This window comes from Daucus carota, chromosome 6, assembly GCF_001625215.2.
Source record: "Daucus carota subsp. sativus chromosome 6, DH1 v3.0, whole genome shotgun sequence".
NCBI lineage: Eukaryota > Viridiplantae > Streptophyta > Magnoliopsida > Apiales > Apiaceae > Daucus > Daucus carota.
Genome location: NC_030386.2, coordinates 31636322 through 31650092, shown reverse-complemented (window position 1 = coordinate 31650092; position 13771 = coordinate 31636322). Strand labels below are relative to the sequence as shown.

Below are 13771 nucleotides of genomic sequence, written 5' to 3'. Positions count from 1 at the left end.
AGTACTTTATGTAAGCCTTTGAACTAGTTGCAAATTGAATAGTTAGCTCTTATAAGTTTCTGCAGTTGTTTATGATAAATTCATTAAATGACTGACTGGAGTAATACGATGGCGTCAGCCTCTGTCCATATTCCAGTATCATCAAAGATTAATGCAATACCCTGGAGGTACTGAAAGTGCCATCTTTCTTTCTAAAATGCAGTACAAGTAGTCGAATTTCATCTTGTATTCTATCCTCCATTGTGGTGAGTTCAATATATAATTCAACATTTGAAGATATAAAAAAACCAGAACATAAAACTAATCCTCTAACCGACTACCACCGTTATATCAGCTGACATGCAGTGAACATATTTTTATTGTAGTATGACAGATTCATGCATCTGATTTATACTCAATCTGAATCCACAGCTGGTTCATCGCCTACTGCACTCAGAACTAGATGGCGTAAACCCAAATCCAAGCTTATGCAAAGAGTGCACATTAATTGATACTGTTTACCGCGTTATCAGATCTAGGAATATTTGAACTACATAGCAAGTTAAATAGTTAATCAGCTTTGCCATATTATAATGCATGTAGAAGAGAATGAGTTAACTAAAAATAAATAAACTATCATCTCTATCATCTCTGCCTTATTGCTTTGTAGCTAGAGTTCAAACAGCATGGCCTACCAGTAGTTAAGAAAGCATGGTGGCTCTGCATTGTATCTAGTTCCTTTTGTGGTGATCCCCTGATAGAATATTCAAGAAGATGATGTAAATTTGTGGCAGGAACAAGAATGAACTATCCTGCAGACAAACTAGATGAGACTACATAACTATGTGCTTATTGGTCTGTCCTTGGAGTACTACATTCAAGCATTCAGCCCATAATGTGTTCTGCATGTCTACTTATATTGTATCGAGAACATCACAACAAATTGTTCCTGCCAAGGGTTTAAAATCAGTGCCAGAAATAATTGCATGTCCCTGTAGTTCCTATGATGTGGGGGAACAACAGCCTCTACTTCCGCGGCTGCCTGTAAAATGGAGCAGAATGATAGTACTAATCTATAATCCGCATTAGTCTGCGTAAAACCTTGATGATTTATTCATGCCTGACAGGCTTCATCTGATATGCAGACACCGTGTCAGAAAAATTAATCACATTCGAGCTAAATAGAATTATTTAATATGCAGACACCTTATCAGATGACTAATTTGCATCCGAGCTAAATAAATTATCTCGGATGCAGAGTGCAGACACATATCAGATTACAGACATAAATACAGTAATGCCAATCAAATCCTGTGGTATAATGGTATGCACTGTGCACACTCCATAAGATTGAAGGGTCTTCTCAAGCTTTTATGGTCAAGTCTATACTGTTGATATCAGCTTCACTTGGCATGAAAACAATGGGGGAGTGAGATGTCAATTTCCAAGTGAAGATAGGAGTGTGATGCATCAATTTGAAGGCATTATTGTGATGGACCAAAGAATAGCTAGCTTGAGAATAATAAGCAACAATAATTAATAATATCCCACTAGGAAGCAACTAGTGAGAGCATCCAGTGAATATAGACCATCAAATGGAACAAGTACACACAAATTATTATGTACCTTTTTCTTATGGGTTGCCATTTATCTGTACGACTATTGTACCCGATTGATGTGATTATTGCATATTATTTGTTGGATGGCAATCGGGTATATATGTAAATATCTCTCGAACGTTTTTTCATAAAAGGCGGTGATTTAATTTTTTCATATTAGTTCAACTCGATCTTTTTTTAAGATGTCATATGATTTACTAATATTAAATTTATCTTTTTTTAAAATAAGTAGTGGTCTAAACTATAAAAATTAGTCATCTCCGTATCTAAATTGGACATTAGAAAATATAACGTTATAATTATTTTTTCCACAACATGGCATTGAGTTTCATCATTTTTGATTCTCAGCTATGTTAATTTTTTTCAAATTGACCTTGAGTTTCATCTTTTTTATTTATCAATAACATCATTTTTTTTCTCGATTTGGTTATTCACGTATATGCTATATTTTCTAGTTAACTATCAAGTGTATAGTACTTATTCACGTGTACATGCCAATTCATGTGAAAAAGACTGTGAATATTAATTTGATTCTCTCTAATTTTTTATGATATCATTTTTAAATATAATTATTATTTTTGATTGAAATTGTCATGCAACTTTGTATTGACCTAGATCATCCTTGTTAATCTCTTCACTTTGCTTTTCTAAACACAGTATAAGTTAAATTTTTCAAGCATAATGTTAGGAAATAAAGCAGGGAAATACCACTAATACCTAAAATATTAGCTAACAAATTATGCCTAAAGAAATGGACTACCCTTCACAAAAATCTAAATTCAGAAATGTGAGCCATATGTAAACCCCTAAAAAAAACCACATGTAAAAGCAAACTAACCAACAAGAAAGTGAGAGAAAAAAACATTTAAAAAAAAAAAAACAGGTCTGGATCACAGAAGATATAAATACAAGACATCAAGGTGTGCATCAGCAGCACCAGTTTGTTAATCAATTGAATAAAAATCCAAACTTTTTTGTATTCTATTCATTTTGATCACCACCCCATGATTTTTCATCTAAGATCTCATCTGACACAAATGTTTAATTAAAGATTTCTGGAAAACCCTTTTTTTTGTTATCCATTTTCTGATCACACCCTTTATTTCTGTGATCTATGAACAAACTCTGTCACAATCAAATCTAAATGGGGTGTTTGGACAGCTAAGGAAAGGCCCACAAGTAATAAACAAGCCAAGGTTCAAGGTACTTTCTCATTTCAGATTAAAAACCATAGCTTTATTGTGTTGAGAGACAATTGTTTGGTTAGAATTAGCCCATACCCATTTTGTTTTCTGGCTTGAATTTTGTAGTTTTGTTGCTTATTAATGGTGTCAGAGTTTTGTAGTGCTGGTGGGTATATTGTATCAGGAATTGGAGTTGTGGGTTTGGAGCATAAACAAAAGTTGGAGCTCAGGCTTGATTTAATGAATTTATTGTTTGCTGGATCATTTGGATAATATATATTATATGTTGGTGTGGGGTTTGTTTCTGTGTGATTTAATGAATATATAATCTGGAAGGTTGGTTGCGTTTTTGGTATATATTCAACTGGTTGGATATTGATTGAAGAGGAAATCATGATTAAACCTTGTTGGAAACCGTCTGTGGAGGGCGATGGAAGTCGTAGAGGTGGTGGGGATGATAATGGACGGAGTAATGGATTGATGTGGTATAAAGATTTAGGATCCCATGTAAGCGGAGAATTTTCAATGGCAGTAATTCAAGCTAATAATCTGGTGGAGGATCATAGTCAACTTGTATCTGGTCCATTGAGTTCACAACAGTCTGGCCCTTTGGGGACATTCGTTGGGGTATATGATGGGCATGGAGGACCAGAGGCAGCTCGGTTTGTAAATGACAAACTCTTCCCAAATCTCAAGAGTACGTTCTTGTTTATTGTGAATTACTCATTTCGATTTTGTTATAATGTATCTCAAAAGTTTTCCGTTCGTTCTTGGTCTTGAATTTTGTTTGTTTTTGTTAAAGAATTGGTACTCAAATATAAGAAGTTGAACAACTATGTTGCAAGTTTGATAATAGTACTTCTGGTACGTTTGAAGCTAGCTCTATTAAATAAACGAGAGAATTCCAGGTTATTAGTTCTGATTTACTTGAATTTTGTCTGATAATGATCTTTGTGATTCAGAATTCGCTTCTGAACATCAAGAGGTATCTGCCAATGTTATAAAAAAGGCCTTCTTAGCCACGGAAGAAGAATTCCTATCTCTTGTTAGGGAGCAATGGGGCACTAAGCCGCAGATTGCTTCGGTCGGGACATGCTGTTTGGTTGGGGTCATTTGTGATGGCCTCTTGTATGTAGCCAATGCTGGTGACTCTAGAATGGTATTAGGGAGGGCTTGTAAGCTCGTCAGAGGCATGATGGCAGTACAGTTATCAACAGAGCACAATGCGAGCGATGAATCTGTTAGAGATGAGCTGAGGTCATTACATCCAAATGATTCACAAATTGTGGTTCTAAAACATAAAGTTTGGCGTGTGAAGGGTATCATACAGGTAATTTACAATGTTCTCTTTTAGAAAATGTGGTATTTTTATAGATTTAGGGCTCTCTGTATACTTGAACCAACGGGTGTGAGAATTGGCAGAGCTTCTTAATATGGTTCCACACCTTATATCTGGGATAACTTACCTTTTGAAAACTACTATTTTTTATCTCTTCTCGCAATTACCGGGTAGTTGCTTGGTGAAAAAAAGGGTTTATGACTGCACTACCCAGATGTTTAGACTACCACTAAAAACCTAGTAACTTTTTACTGAAGACATTATAAACAACATTGTAATCTCCTTCTCAGTCTAGAGTATTCCATAGATTTTAACCTACTTGAATGCCATTGGTGCTTTGATGCTGATATCAGTTGTAATAGAAGTGGTCCAGCTTTTGGCACCGCAAGCAATGTCAAACAGTATTACTGTTTTTGGCACCGTAAGCAATGTCAGACAGTATTACTGTCTAGAAGGCTCATTTTTAGTGATTATGGAACATTTTTAATTATGTGGTTCTTTATGTTTTGTTTTCAGATATCAAGATCCATCGGTGACGCCTATCTGAAGAATTCAGAATTTAATAGAGAGCCTCTATTACCTAAGTTTAGACTGCCAGAGCCTTTTGAAAAACCAATTCTAAATGCAGAACCATCATTATTTATACACAAACTGAACTCTAAGGATCAGTTTCTCATCTTTGCATCAGATGGTTTGTGGGAGCATCTTAGTAACCAAGAGGCAGTTGATATGGTCAACAATTACCCCCGATATGTAAGTTTTCAGTGTTTACTACCAATCTATTTTTAATAGTATTTGCTTTATCATACTATATATTAGAGTTTCTTGAATATAGTTGCCACCTAGTTGTTTAATAATCACCCAACTTTTTATGTCGCTAATACTACACACAGATTAAAAGCTTACATTTCCAGAAAAGATAATATTGTATACAGTTTTTTAGGGGTTTTTTTATGGAAACTGCGTTCTATTTTATCTACAGGGAATTGCGAGGAGACTTATTAAAGCTGCACTTCGAATAGCTGCAAAGAAAAGAGAAATGAGATACTCGGACCTGAAGAAGATTGATAGAGGAGTGAGGAGACATTTTCATGATGACATCACAGTCATCGTTGTCTTTCTGGATCCTCATCTGATGAATAGGGCATCGCCTGGTGGTGCTACATGTAGCATTAAAGCAGGTGGAGGAGTAACTGGTTCTACTAAATTTTAGTTAAGAATGGTTGGTTTGGTATCTTTGTTTCTAGTACGATTACAAACCAAGTGAAAAAACATCAGAAAAGCTTAGGCACCCTAAATATGATGCCAATGTAGGTAAAACCGCACAAGAGTCATAATGATCCATAGATGTAGTGGTTGGTAATTTGATCTAGCCCTTTAAAATTATGTTCTCTAGTTCATACATTCCCTAAATTCTTTCTTCTTTTTCTGGTAGCAGTATTCAAATACAACCATAAATTAGAGCCGTTATGGGATTGTAAAGTAGTTTTCTTGTATTGTCTGGAAAAATTATTGACAGGTTCTGATAAATTGTAAGCTGTTGCTAGGTATTGTACAATTCCTGTGGCCCGTTATAAGTAACCAGCTTAGTACAATAATTATTGGGAAGTTAAATTTAAGTAGCTTGTATAGTTAAAAAAAAAATTTAAAAGAAATTATATATTATTATATAAATCTTTTAGTTCTTTCAAAAAGAAACTTTCAGAAATAATGATTTTTAACAATACGATCAAAAGACTTAGAAATACGTGTCAAAAAGTAAAACGATTTCTATTTCAAAATAGGAGTATAACACACGTTACTGCACACATTACACGATACTAATTCCATTGTCAATGTATCTGCAAGTTTTATCACTATTCCAATTTTCCAACTACTTCCAAATCTTCCACAAAATTAAGACAAATATTAAACTAAATGCTAATACAGGAAGTTGACAAAAGATTTACTAGAACAATTATCCCATCATTCCATCATTCCATCATCAGCTTGGTCTAAACGAAAATGAGACATGTGTATTATAAGTTCTCGTTCTGCCAAAGGTTTGGCCTAAATGTTTTTAATGATATAGTTACTGCCTTTCTATGCTACCTTAGCTTGTATGCATTTGAAATTAAAAAAGCCACTTGACAAAAACTGAGTCTCTCTAACCTGCGAATCGAAAAGATAAATGTTAGTACATCCTCGTAAAGAGATAGAGCCACGTTTCTGTAATACGCAAAACTAGTAAATGGAAATAGTCACCCACCTCTCAAGTCAGGTTTTACCATAGAATCAAAGAGAGTATATTCACATGCCTCCACCTTCTTTGATAGAAACAACTGCCTTCTGTTTAAAAAAGAAAGCAAAACATATATCATGACACATGTCAACAATAGTGCACAAAGTAACAATAACATAAGAAATGACCTACCGCTCCGATTCCTTCACTATTAACACCAGATAATGAGCTTGACAACTCTGAGAACCTGCATGAATATGTTTTAAAGAATAGTGATTTGATTTAAACAGTAAATCATGTCATTGCTATTTCTACACAAACAAAATCCTACTCATTTAACACTCCAGGATATTGTAATGATACTCACCTGAGCGCCCTAGCTTTCCTTTTCTCTTCTTCCACTGAATCCACTTTAGCAACTGGAGCAAACCTGGCAAGCCTTGCCTTCTTTTTCTCCTCCTCAGCAGAAGTCACAGCTTGCTCGAGCCCAAATCTAGGATCAGGATAAAAGTTTATGAACGCGATAAATATTAAAAAGCTCAATAACATGTAACTAGCTCCATAGCAGATAGACAGAGTTAATAATTATACCTATCTGCTCTAGCCTTCCTCTTATCCTTCTCAGATTTATTAACATCATCTGACCCATTTGAGCCGAAACCAGTGCCAAACCTGCACATAAACGAATCAGATACAATCAGACATTTAAATTAGAAATGCAGTCGACATGGATGGAACAATGGCTACTCGTTCAAGCTTAAAAGTGAAAAATCACAAGTACTGACAAAAGCAACAAGCTATGTGCTCCTCTAGTCAAGCAAAAGAAGCACTAATAACTGATGGAGTGAAGGTCCAGTCATAGATACAAAGACTAAATATTACTCTGTGTTGAGCACCGTTTCCAGAAATCTTAAACTGATAAAACAAATCAAAATGGACGAATAATTGGTAACAGAGGGTGTATAATTTAATAACACATAAATGAAAGATTCAGCATAAGAAAAGGTACTTCTAGAGACAGCATTATTAATCAAACATAAGTATTTGCCCCCTAGGCTGCGTTCATTTGGATGGAATGGGATGTAGGGAGAACGGAATGAAATTTTCCATTCCATTCAATCCAAGTGAACGCAACCTTAGTGAGGCAGGACAGTAACTATAACAATGCTAAAGCATAGATCATACAATATCCAAGAATAATTCAATCAATGTTATTCCGAGGAAAGTGTATCAAGGCATAAGAAACGAAACATGTAAGTCAGGTAGATATACATATACCTGTAACAAAACCCTACAAGCTAAAGCCCCAAACAAACGGGCTAATAATAAAACTCAATAATGATATAAGTTCAAGAATATATATAAACCAATCCAATAATATGTCTAATAATAACAGGACTGATCCGTATAACGTAACATCAAACATTGTTTCGTCCAGTTGTTAAATTCACCAGAGACACTAGTGAATAGCAACAAATTCCCCAAAACCAGGTTTGTCGCGTGTGATTAAATTATAATGACAAGCATATTAACTTTGATGTTTCTACTGAGCACGAGGATGAAAAGGAGTAAAGGAACCTGTGAGAGCGAGAATTGCGCTTCTCCTGTTCAGAGAGCTGGACGGGGATGCCGAAGCGATCTGCTCGGAGAATCTTTTTCTCAGTGATACCACTAGTAGCCGGAGCAACGTGAGATTGATTAATTAGGGTTTTGACAGGGTTTTTACCCCCTTTCTGCCCTGTGCTAGGAGGAATACCAGCAGTCGCCATTTCGGGTATCACGGCGACACGGCCAGCCCAACTTTTGGACCTGTTATAAACACTTTTTTTCGTTTTTAAAAGTCGGTCTTCGCCGCGGCGAAGGTGCTTTTTTCAAATAATTCAGATTATGAGTTTTTTGGGAGTGCTATTAAAAATTGCTGTGTAGTCAGAAAAAATATTGGTAAAAAAGTGCTGTTGTAGAAATCAGATAACTGTTTGGTAATTTTTTTAATATTTACTTATTTTGAGTTATGATAAATAATACTACCTTCGTCCTTTTTTACTTGTCATTTTGATTTTTTGCACGTAACTTAAGGTGATTAAAAAACATAATTCTGCTCATTTTTTTAAAATTTTCTTTTTATGAATAAAAATATAAACTATAAACTTTAATTCATAAAAAGAAAATTTTAAAAATAATAAGTAGAAGTCTGTTTTTTAATCACCTTAAATTACGTGCAAAAAATCAAAGTCACAAGTAAAAAAGAATGGAGGTAGTAATAATTTTTTTGATGAGATTTGATAGTGAAATTTGTAACAGCTTCCTGCAAAAGCTGAAAACAGCTTTTTCCAAAAGTATGGGAGGACCTGCTTTTTCTAAAAGCAACTTTTCAACTAAAAATTGCTGTTCAGAAAAGCTGCTTTTAGATTTACCAAACAGTTTTTCACCTGCTTTTCAGAAAAAAATGTTATTGATGTCTGCAACAACCACCCCAAATATACTTAAATTACATTCCAACAATTTCGTACACAACATGATTGAACCACACGAAAATGACATAAAGAATATTTGCGTAAGTAAACGACACGAAAGTACACGATTTAATTTCGTGTCATTCTAGATTACCCATCGGATACACGACACGATGTACACTATATAATTAACTAATTATAATAATAGATAATTAATAACTAAAATATTTCTTCTATTACAAATTTTTTATCTTATTTAACTTGTGTATTAAATTGACTGGATTTTGATTTTCATTTATTTTTATTTTTCTCTAATTTGTTAAATTTGAAAGATAATTATTGAAATAAATTAATATATTTTCTACTATACAAATTTCATTATATATGTATTTATATTAAATATGTAAAACATTAAATAAGACAAAAAAATTTGAGAAGTAACGAATATCAAAATTTATAAATATACCATATATGTAAAAAAAACTAAACTCAAATAAAAAATTATTATTTTTATATAAAATCGAGATCTTCCCCGGTAATTGGGAACGAAACGTGTGATTATTAGGAGCCACAAGTGACTATGCCATATTTGTTCTCTCTTCAACCAAATTCGCCAGGCAGCAGCTCCAAGTTACAATATTGATGGCGTCGTTAACTCTAGTTCCCCCCAACACTATGTTTGTACATAAGCATAAACACAATAATAAAAGCACCATCAATTCTCCAAACATATCAATCCAACGCACACTCCCTTGCTTCTCCTCCTCTACAAACAATAACTCTTCTCTTCGCACCCTCTCCGCCCTATCTTCCTCAGTCGGTGAGCTTCTACATATCACACTCTACGCTGCTTTGCTTACTTGATGCATCTTCTTACATTTTTTTTTTGTTATAGGAGGAGTTGAATCTTCTAGTGTAGTGAGCCAAGACACTACAAATTCGCTGCAAAGAGTGGAAGTTTTTGATTTGAATGGAAATTCTGTTTTGATTTCTGATTTGTGGAAAGATAGAAAGGCTGTTGTTGCTTTCGCTCGCCATTTTGGGTATTTTCTTTTATTTCGAATTACTGGGCACGAACGAACGAACACTGATAGACGATGGATTTCTACGGGCTCCAATCTCATTGATAATGATAGCTTGCTACATACACAAAAATCTCCGTGCCTAAATAAAACCTTAGTAGATTGAATTTGATTTTTTGACCAGCTGATTAAAATAGATGTTTTGACCAGCGGATTGAATTAGCAGTTTCTCATGAAACTATTCGGTAAATAATTGAATTAGATGTTTTGACCAGCTGATTAAAATAGATGTTTTGACTAGCGGATTGAATTAGCAGTTTCTCATAAAACTGTTCGGTGAATAGTTGATTGATTAGCTTTTTCCGACACAAACCAAAACATCTAACCCAAAAAACTCCTTAAAGTAGCTTTTTCAAAATTAGTTTTTTATCCAAACCTATATTTCAGTCCGCTAACTACCAAACACTAATATTAGCGGATTCTAGTGGTCAAACCTCTAATTTTGCCCAAAACCTTTAACTTCCAAACAAGGCCCATTTTTCTTTCCCATTATAATCTATTCTATTATACTCCTGCTTCATTAAGCTGGGTTGTATGTTTTAGTTTAATAATTTTGTGTATTCAACTGTCAGGTGTGTTCTTTGCCGAAAAAGAGCTGATTATCTTGCTGCTAAGAAGGTACAAGTAGTTTGGCTTACTACCCATTCATGCTTTTCTACACTCATAGAGTATCATCATGTGTGGAATCCAAGAGCATTTTAGTCTGCCTCTTAATATTGCTTGCTTAGCAAGTTTTATACCAAATACCTGCGTGAGATTAGGTCAATCATTAAAGTTTAATTTTGGTTCCACTTGTTTGTTTCGCCAACGCGACACTTAAAAGAATTTTGAGCTTATCATTTTGTTAGCAGGATGTAATGGATGCATCAGGGGTGGCACTTGTTATAATTGGACCTGGTAGTGTCGATCAGGTGTGCCCACATCTCAGGTTGATTGTTAGCTTGAAAATTTCGCGAGCACAGGCCACAGAGTAACACGTGCCACTGAATGACTAGAGAATTTCTTTAATCATTATAGTTGAAATTCACTTTCTGAGTATGTCGTTATTTCAACGCAGGCAAAAACATTCGCTCAGCAAACAGGTTTTAAGGGAGGTATGGAACCTTTTAGTACTCCTTAGCTATAATCTCAGATTTTAAGCATGTATCACAAACTGAGTTCAAACTTGAAAAAAAATGTTATGAGATCCATCAACTAAAGGGACAGTATGCACTATGCCGCTACCTAGTCTGTACAAAGCATTAGGAGCCTTCTTCCTCATAGTTCCGATGCACTCAAGACTTTCTATTGCTACGAGGTCAAAATCAGCATAACTAATAATTACGTATCTAGGTAGGCAAAAAATATATTAAAAGTAGATAATATCTACAACCAACATTACAAATTTATCTACCTGTGCTCCTATTCTTTTGGGATCTTCATTCATCCTTGGAATTGTTTAGGTGACATGGTTTTACATTTTAACTGTCATATATATATATATATATATATATATATATATATATATATATATATATATATATATATATGCATATGATAAATCACCATGCTTGGAACTATTTTACTTGTTTATATGCTTAAAGCTGAATTTTGGAATTTATTTCCCGTTTACTTCCTCAATCTCTATTTTATAACAACTCACAAAACCAAGTTGAATTGTTAGCCTGAACTTAACGTGGCACAATGACACAATTTTAATTTCTTTTACAGAAGCGTATGCAGACCCGGCATACTCGTCATACAAGGCCTTGAATTTTGTTTCTGGAGTTACAACAACATTTACTCCTGGGGTATGTCGATATCTTATGTATTTAGCACTTTTGGTATTCATAAACATGTAGAGTATTCTAGAAGTATGAGAGATTCTCTTTCTAACGTTCTAGGCAGGTTTGAAGATTATTCAGTTATATATGGAAGGTTATCGACAGGATTGGGGGCTTTCATTCGAAAAAGACACCAGAGAAAGAGGTGGTTGGTACGTAGACAATTTTAACAATGCTCTGCTACAAGTAAATTGCAGTTAAATCAGGGCATGATAAACTTGTATAAAAATGCTGCAGCTCAAACAGATAAATAATTCTATATCACACTGATTTCATACACTTGGTTGAAAAGATAACTAAAGCAACTTGCACAATTCTAATGATTTTAATTCTGTGATTATTCATTTGATCACCATTTTTTTTTATAGATATATATAATGGTTTCTCTCATTTTGAATTGCATACAATGAGCTTCCTGATGCATCATCAGCATAATTAAGTCAATTTTTTGTTGTATATCATGCTATCCTAGTAACTTGTAAGTTGTCATGGTATTTATTTTTGCTTGCATTCTCAGGCAGCAAGGCGGAATCATTGTTGCCGGTCCAGGGATAAGTAACATCTCGTACCTCCACAAGGTTTCTCTGAAATGCACATATATTCTCCGAAAGATCTATATTTGGCTAAATATCTCTTTTCTTATGATTTTACATGCATGTAGCTTGAAGGCCTAATAACATACTTGTATATTAGAAGCATCCTAGACTTCCGAGTTTCCTCAATTATGAGCAATACCTATACATTATTCTTCATAACTTATTTCCCAGTTTCCATTATTTATATTAATTCTTTTCTAAAGATATATCTATTAATTGTCTGATTTATATCATCATTGCTATGCTTTCTTGATCCTCGCAGGACAAAGAAGCAGGGGATGATCCAGATATAGAGGATATTCTTAAAGCATGTTGTTCTTAAGGCAACATAAAAAGTTGTTCTGTCTGCTGTTGTATTATTCCAGGTTAAAAAATTGTAAAATTTCACTGTCAGTTAAAAGACGAAGAAGACCATGGGATTTGCAAGCACAAAGGCCTACTTCTGCCTGCTAAGGTTTTTATCTTGTCACAACTCACAACCAATACATGGTCAACTTGTATGATAAATAAAGAATCTAGGACTATTGCTCTTTATCATTTTCAGCAAATTCTTATATACAATTATATGCTCGGAACTAAATAGCACCATATCCCAATTAAAACTATTGTAATTGTAGAATGTGAACCACATATGATTAATATTTGCTTATGAAAATGGTGTAATATGCTGAAATAGACTCCCACTCACATTTTGTTCTATTATCAACATATAGTTAACAAATGCACTAAAAGCATTGACTAATATATTTTTCCCAAAGGGTCTTTGCTAGTTGCTGCCAAGCTATCTGATATGCATACCTACTTTTCTTTGATTAGAGCCATGTTAACATTTTCATATATGTCCGGAATTGTCAACAGATTAATAATAATCAGTTGACAGTAAACTACTAAATCATTTCCTTAGAATTCAATATTGTAATATTCATCTCTAAATTATAATGATGCTGCATCAGTGCCCAGAGGACATCATTTGGAACTGCAGCCCACCAATTCCTAATTTACTTGCATTGACAGATCCAATTCAGATTGAAAAAATTCCCTAGGATCTGATTATTCTATTTTACACTAATTTAAAGTTTCTTCCCAAATTCATCTGATACTGATTTGAATGTTTCTTGTATGTTGGCCTTTTCGGATTTGAATGATTTAAAGCTATTGAATTTTCAATTATATATAGTAATTATGATTAAGCATTAAATTATCTTTAAGGAGCAATAATATTAGTAAAACATGCCCTTAATGTATTTATGCTGGAGCAGGGGTGGTTGTGCTAAGGCTTACTTTTTAGTGAATGACGATATAGTTAACTGTATATTTTAGGAATGAGTGGATAGGCCATTCCACATTTTTACTAGTGAGGTTTGTGCATAATCAGCTTCCTTGTATAATTGTGACGGCTCTGGAAACCTGATATGGCCTGCAGCCAGTTCCCTTGGAAGTAGAAGTTGCCTGTTTTATCTCTGGTGGATTGTCAA

General features: G+C 34.2%; 3 protein-coding genes across 4 annotated transcripts; 2 read left to right on the top strand and 1 right to left on the bottom strand.

Moving 5' to 3' along the window:
* The first annotated feature begins 2492 nt into the window (after positions 1–2492).
* On the top strand, positions 2493–5651 carry LOC108227536 (probable protein phosphatase 2C 38). 2 transcript variants are annotated; one of them, XM_017402733.2, is made up of 5 exons: positions 2493–2801; positions 2944–3479; positions 3745–4112; positions 4638–4874; positions 5104–5651. In XM_017402733.2, exons 2-5 carry the CDS (start codon positions 3176–3178, stop codon positions 5332–5334), a joined length of 1140 nt encoding a protein of 379 aa, XP_017258222.1. In that variant the 5' UTR covers positions 2493–2801; positions 2944–3175; the 3' UTR covers positions 5335–5651. The 2 variants fall into 2 exon arrangements, with proteins under 2 accessions (XP_017258222.1, XP_017258221.1); XM_017402732.2 differs by having other exon boundaries at positions 2909–3479.
* A 215-nt stretch (positions 5652–5866) lies between these two features.
* Positions 5867–8213, bottom strand: LOC108227538 (protein MODIFIER OF SNC1 11). The gene is made up of 6 exons (XM_017402736.2): positions 7921–8213; positions 6934–7014; positions 6710–6835; positions 6535–6589; positions 6370–6449; positions 5867–6272 (listed from the first exon to the last, which is right to left on the bottom strand). The coding sequence occupies exons 1-5, from the start codon at positions 8109–8111 to the stop codon at positions 6411–6413; spliced, it is 492 nt and encodes a 163-aa protein (XP_017258225.1). The 5' UTR covers positions 8112–8213; the 3' UTR covers positions 5867–6272; positions 6370–6410.
* Positions 8214–9340: 1127 nt separating this feature from the next.
* On the top strand, positions 9341–12969 carry LOC108227537 (thioredoxin-like protein AAED1, chloroplastic). Its single transcript, XM_017402735.2, has 9 exons — positions 9341–9615; positions 9691–9838; positions 10450–10495; positions 10729–10788; positions 10935–10971; positions 11588–11667; positions 11761–11852; positions 12218–12278; positions 12559–12969. The coding sequence occupies exons 1-9, from the start codon at positions 9438–9440 to the stop codon at positions 12616–12618; spliced, it is 762 nt and encodes a 253-aa protein (XP_017258224.1). The 5' UTR covers positions 9341–9437; the 3' UTR covers positions 12619–12969.
* Positions 12970–13771: the final 802 nt, after the last annotated feature.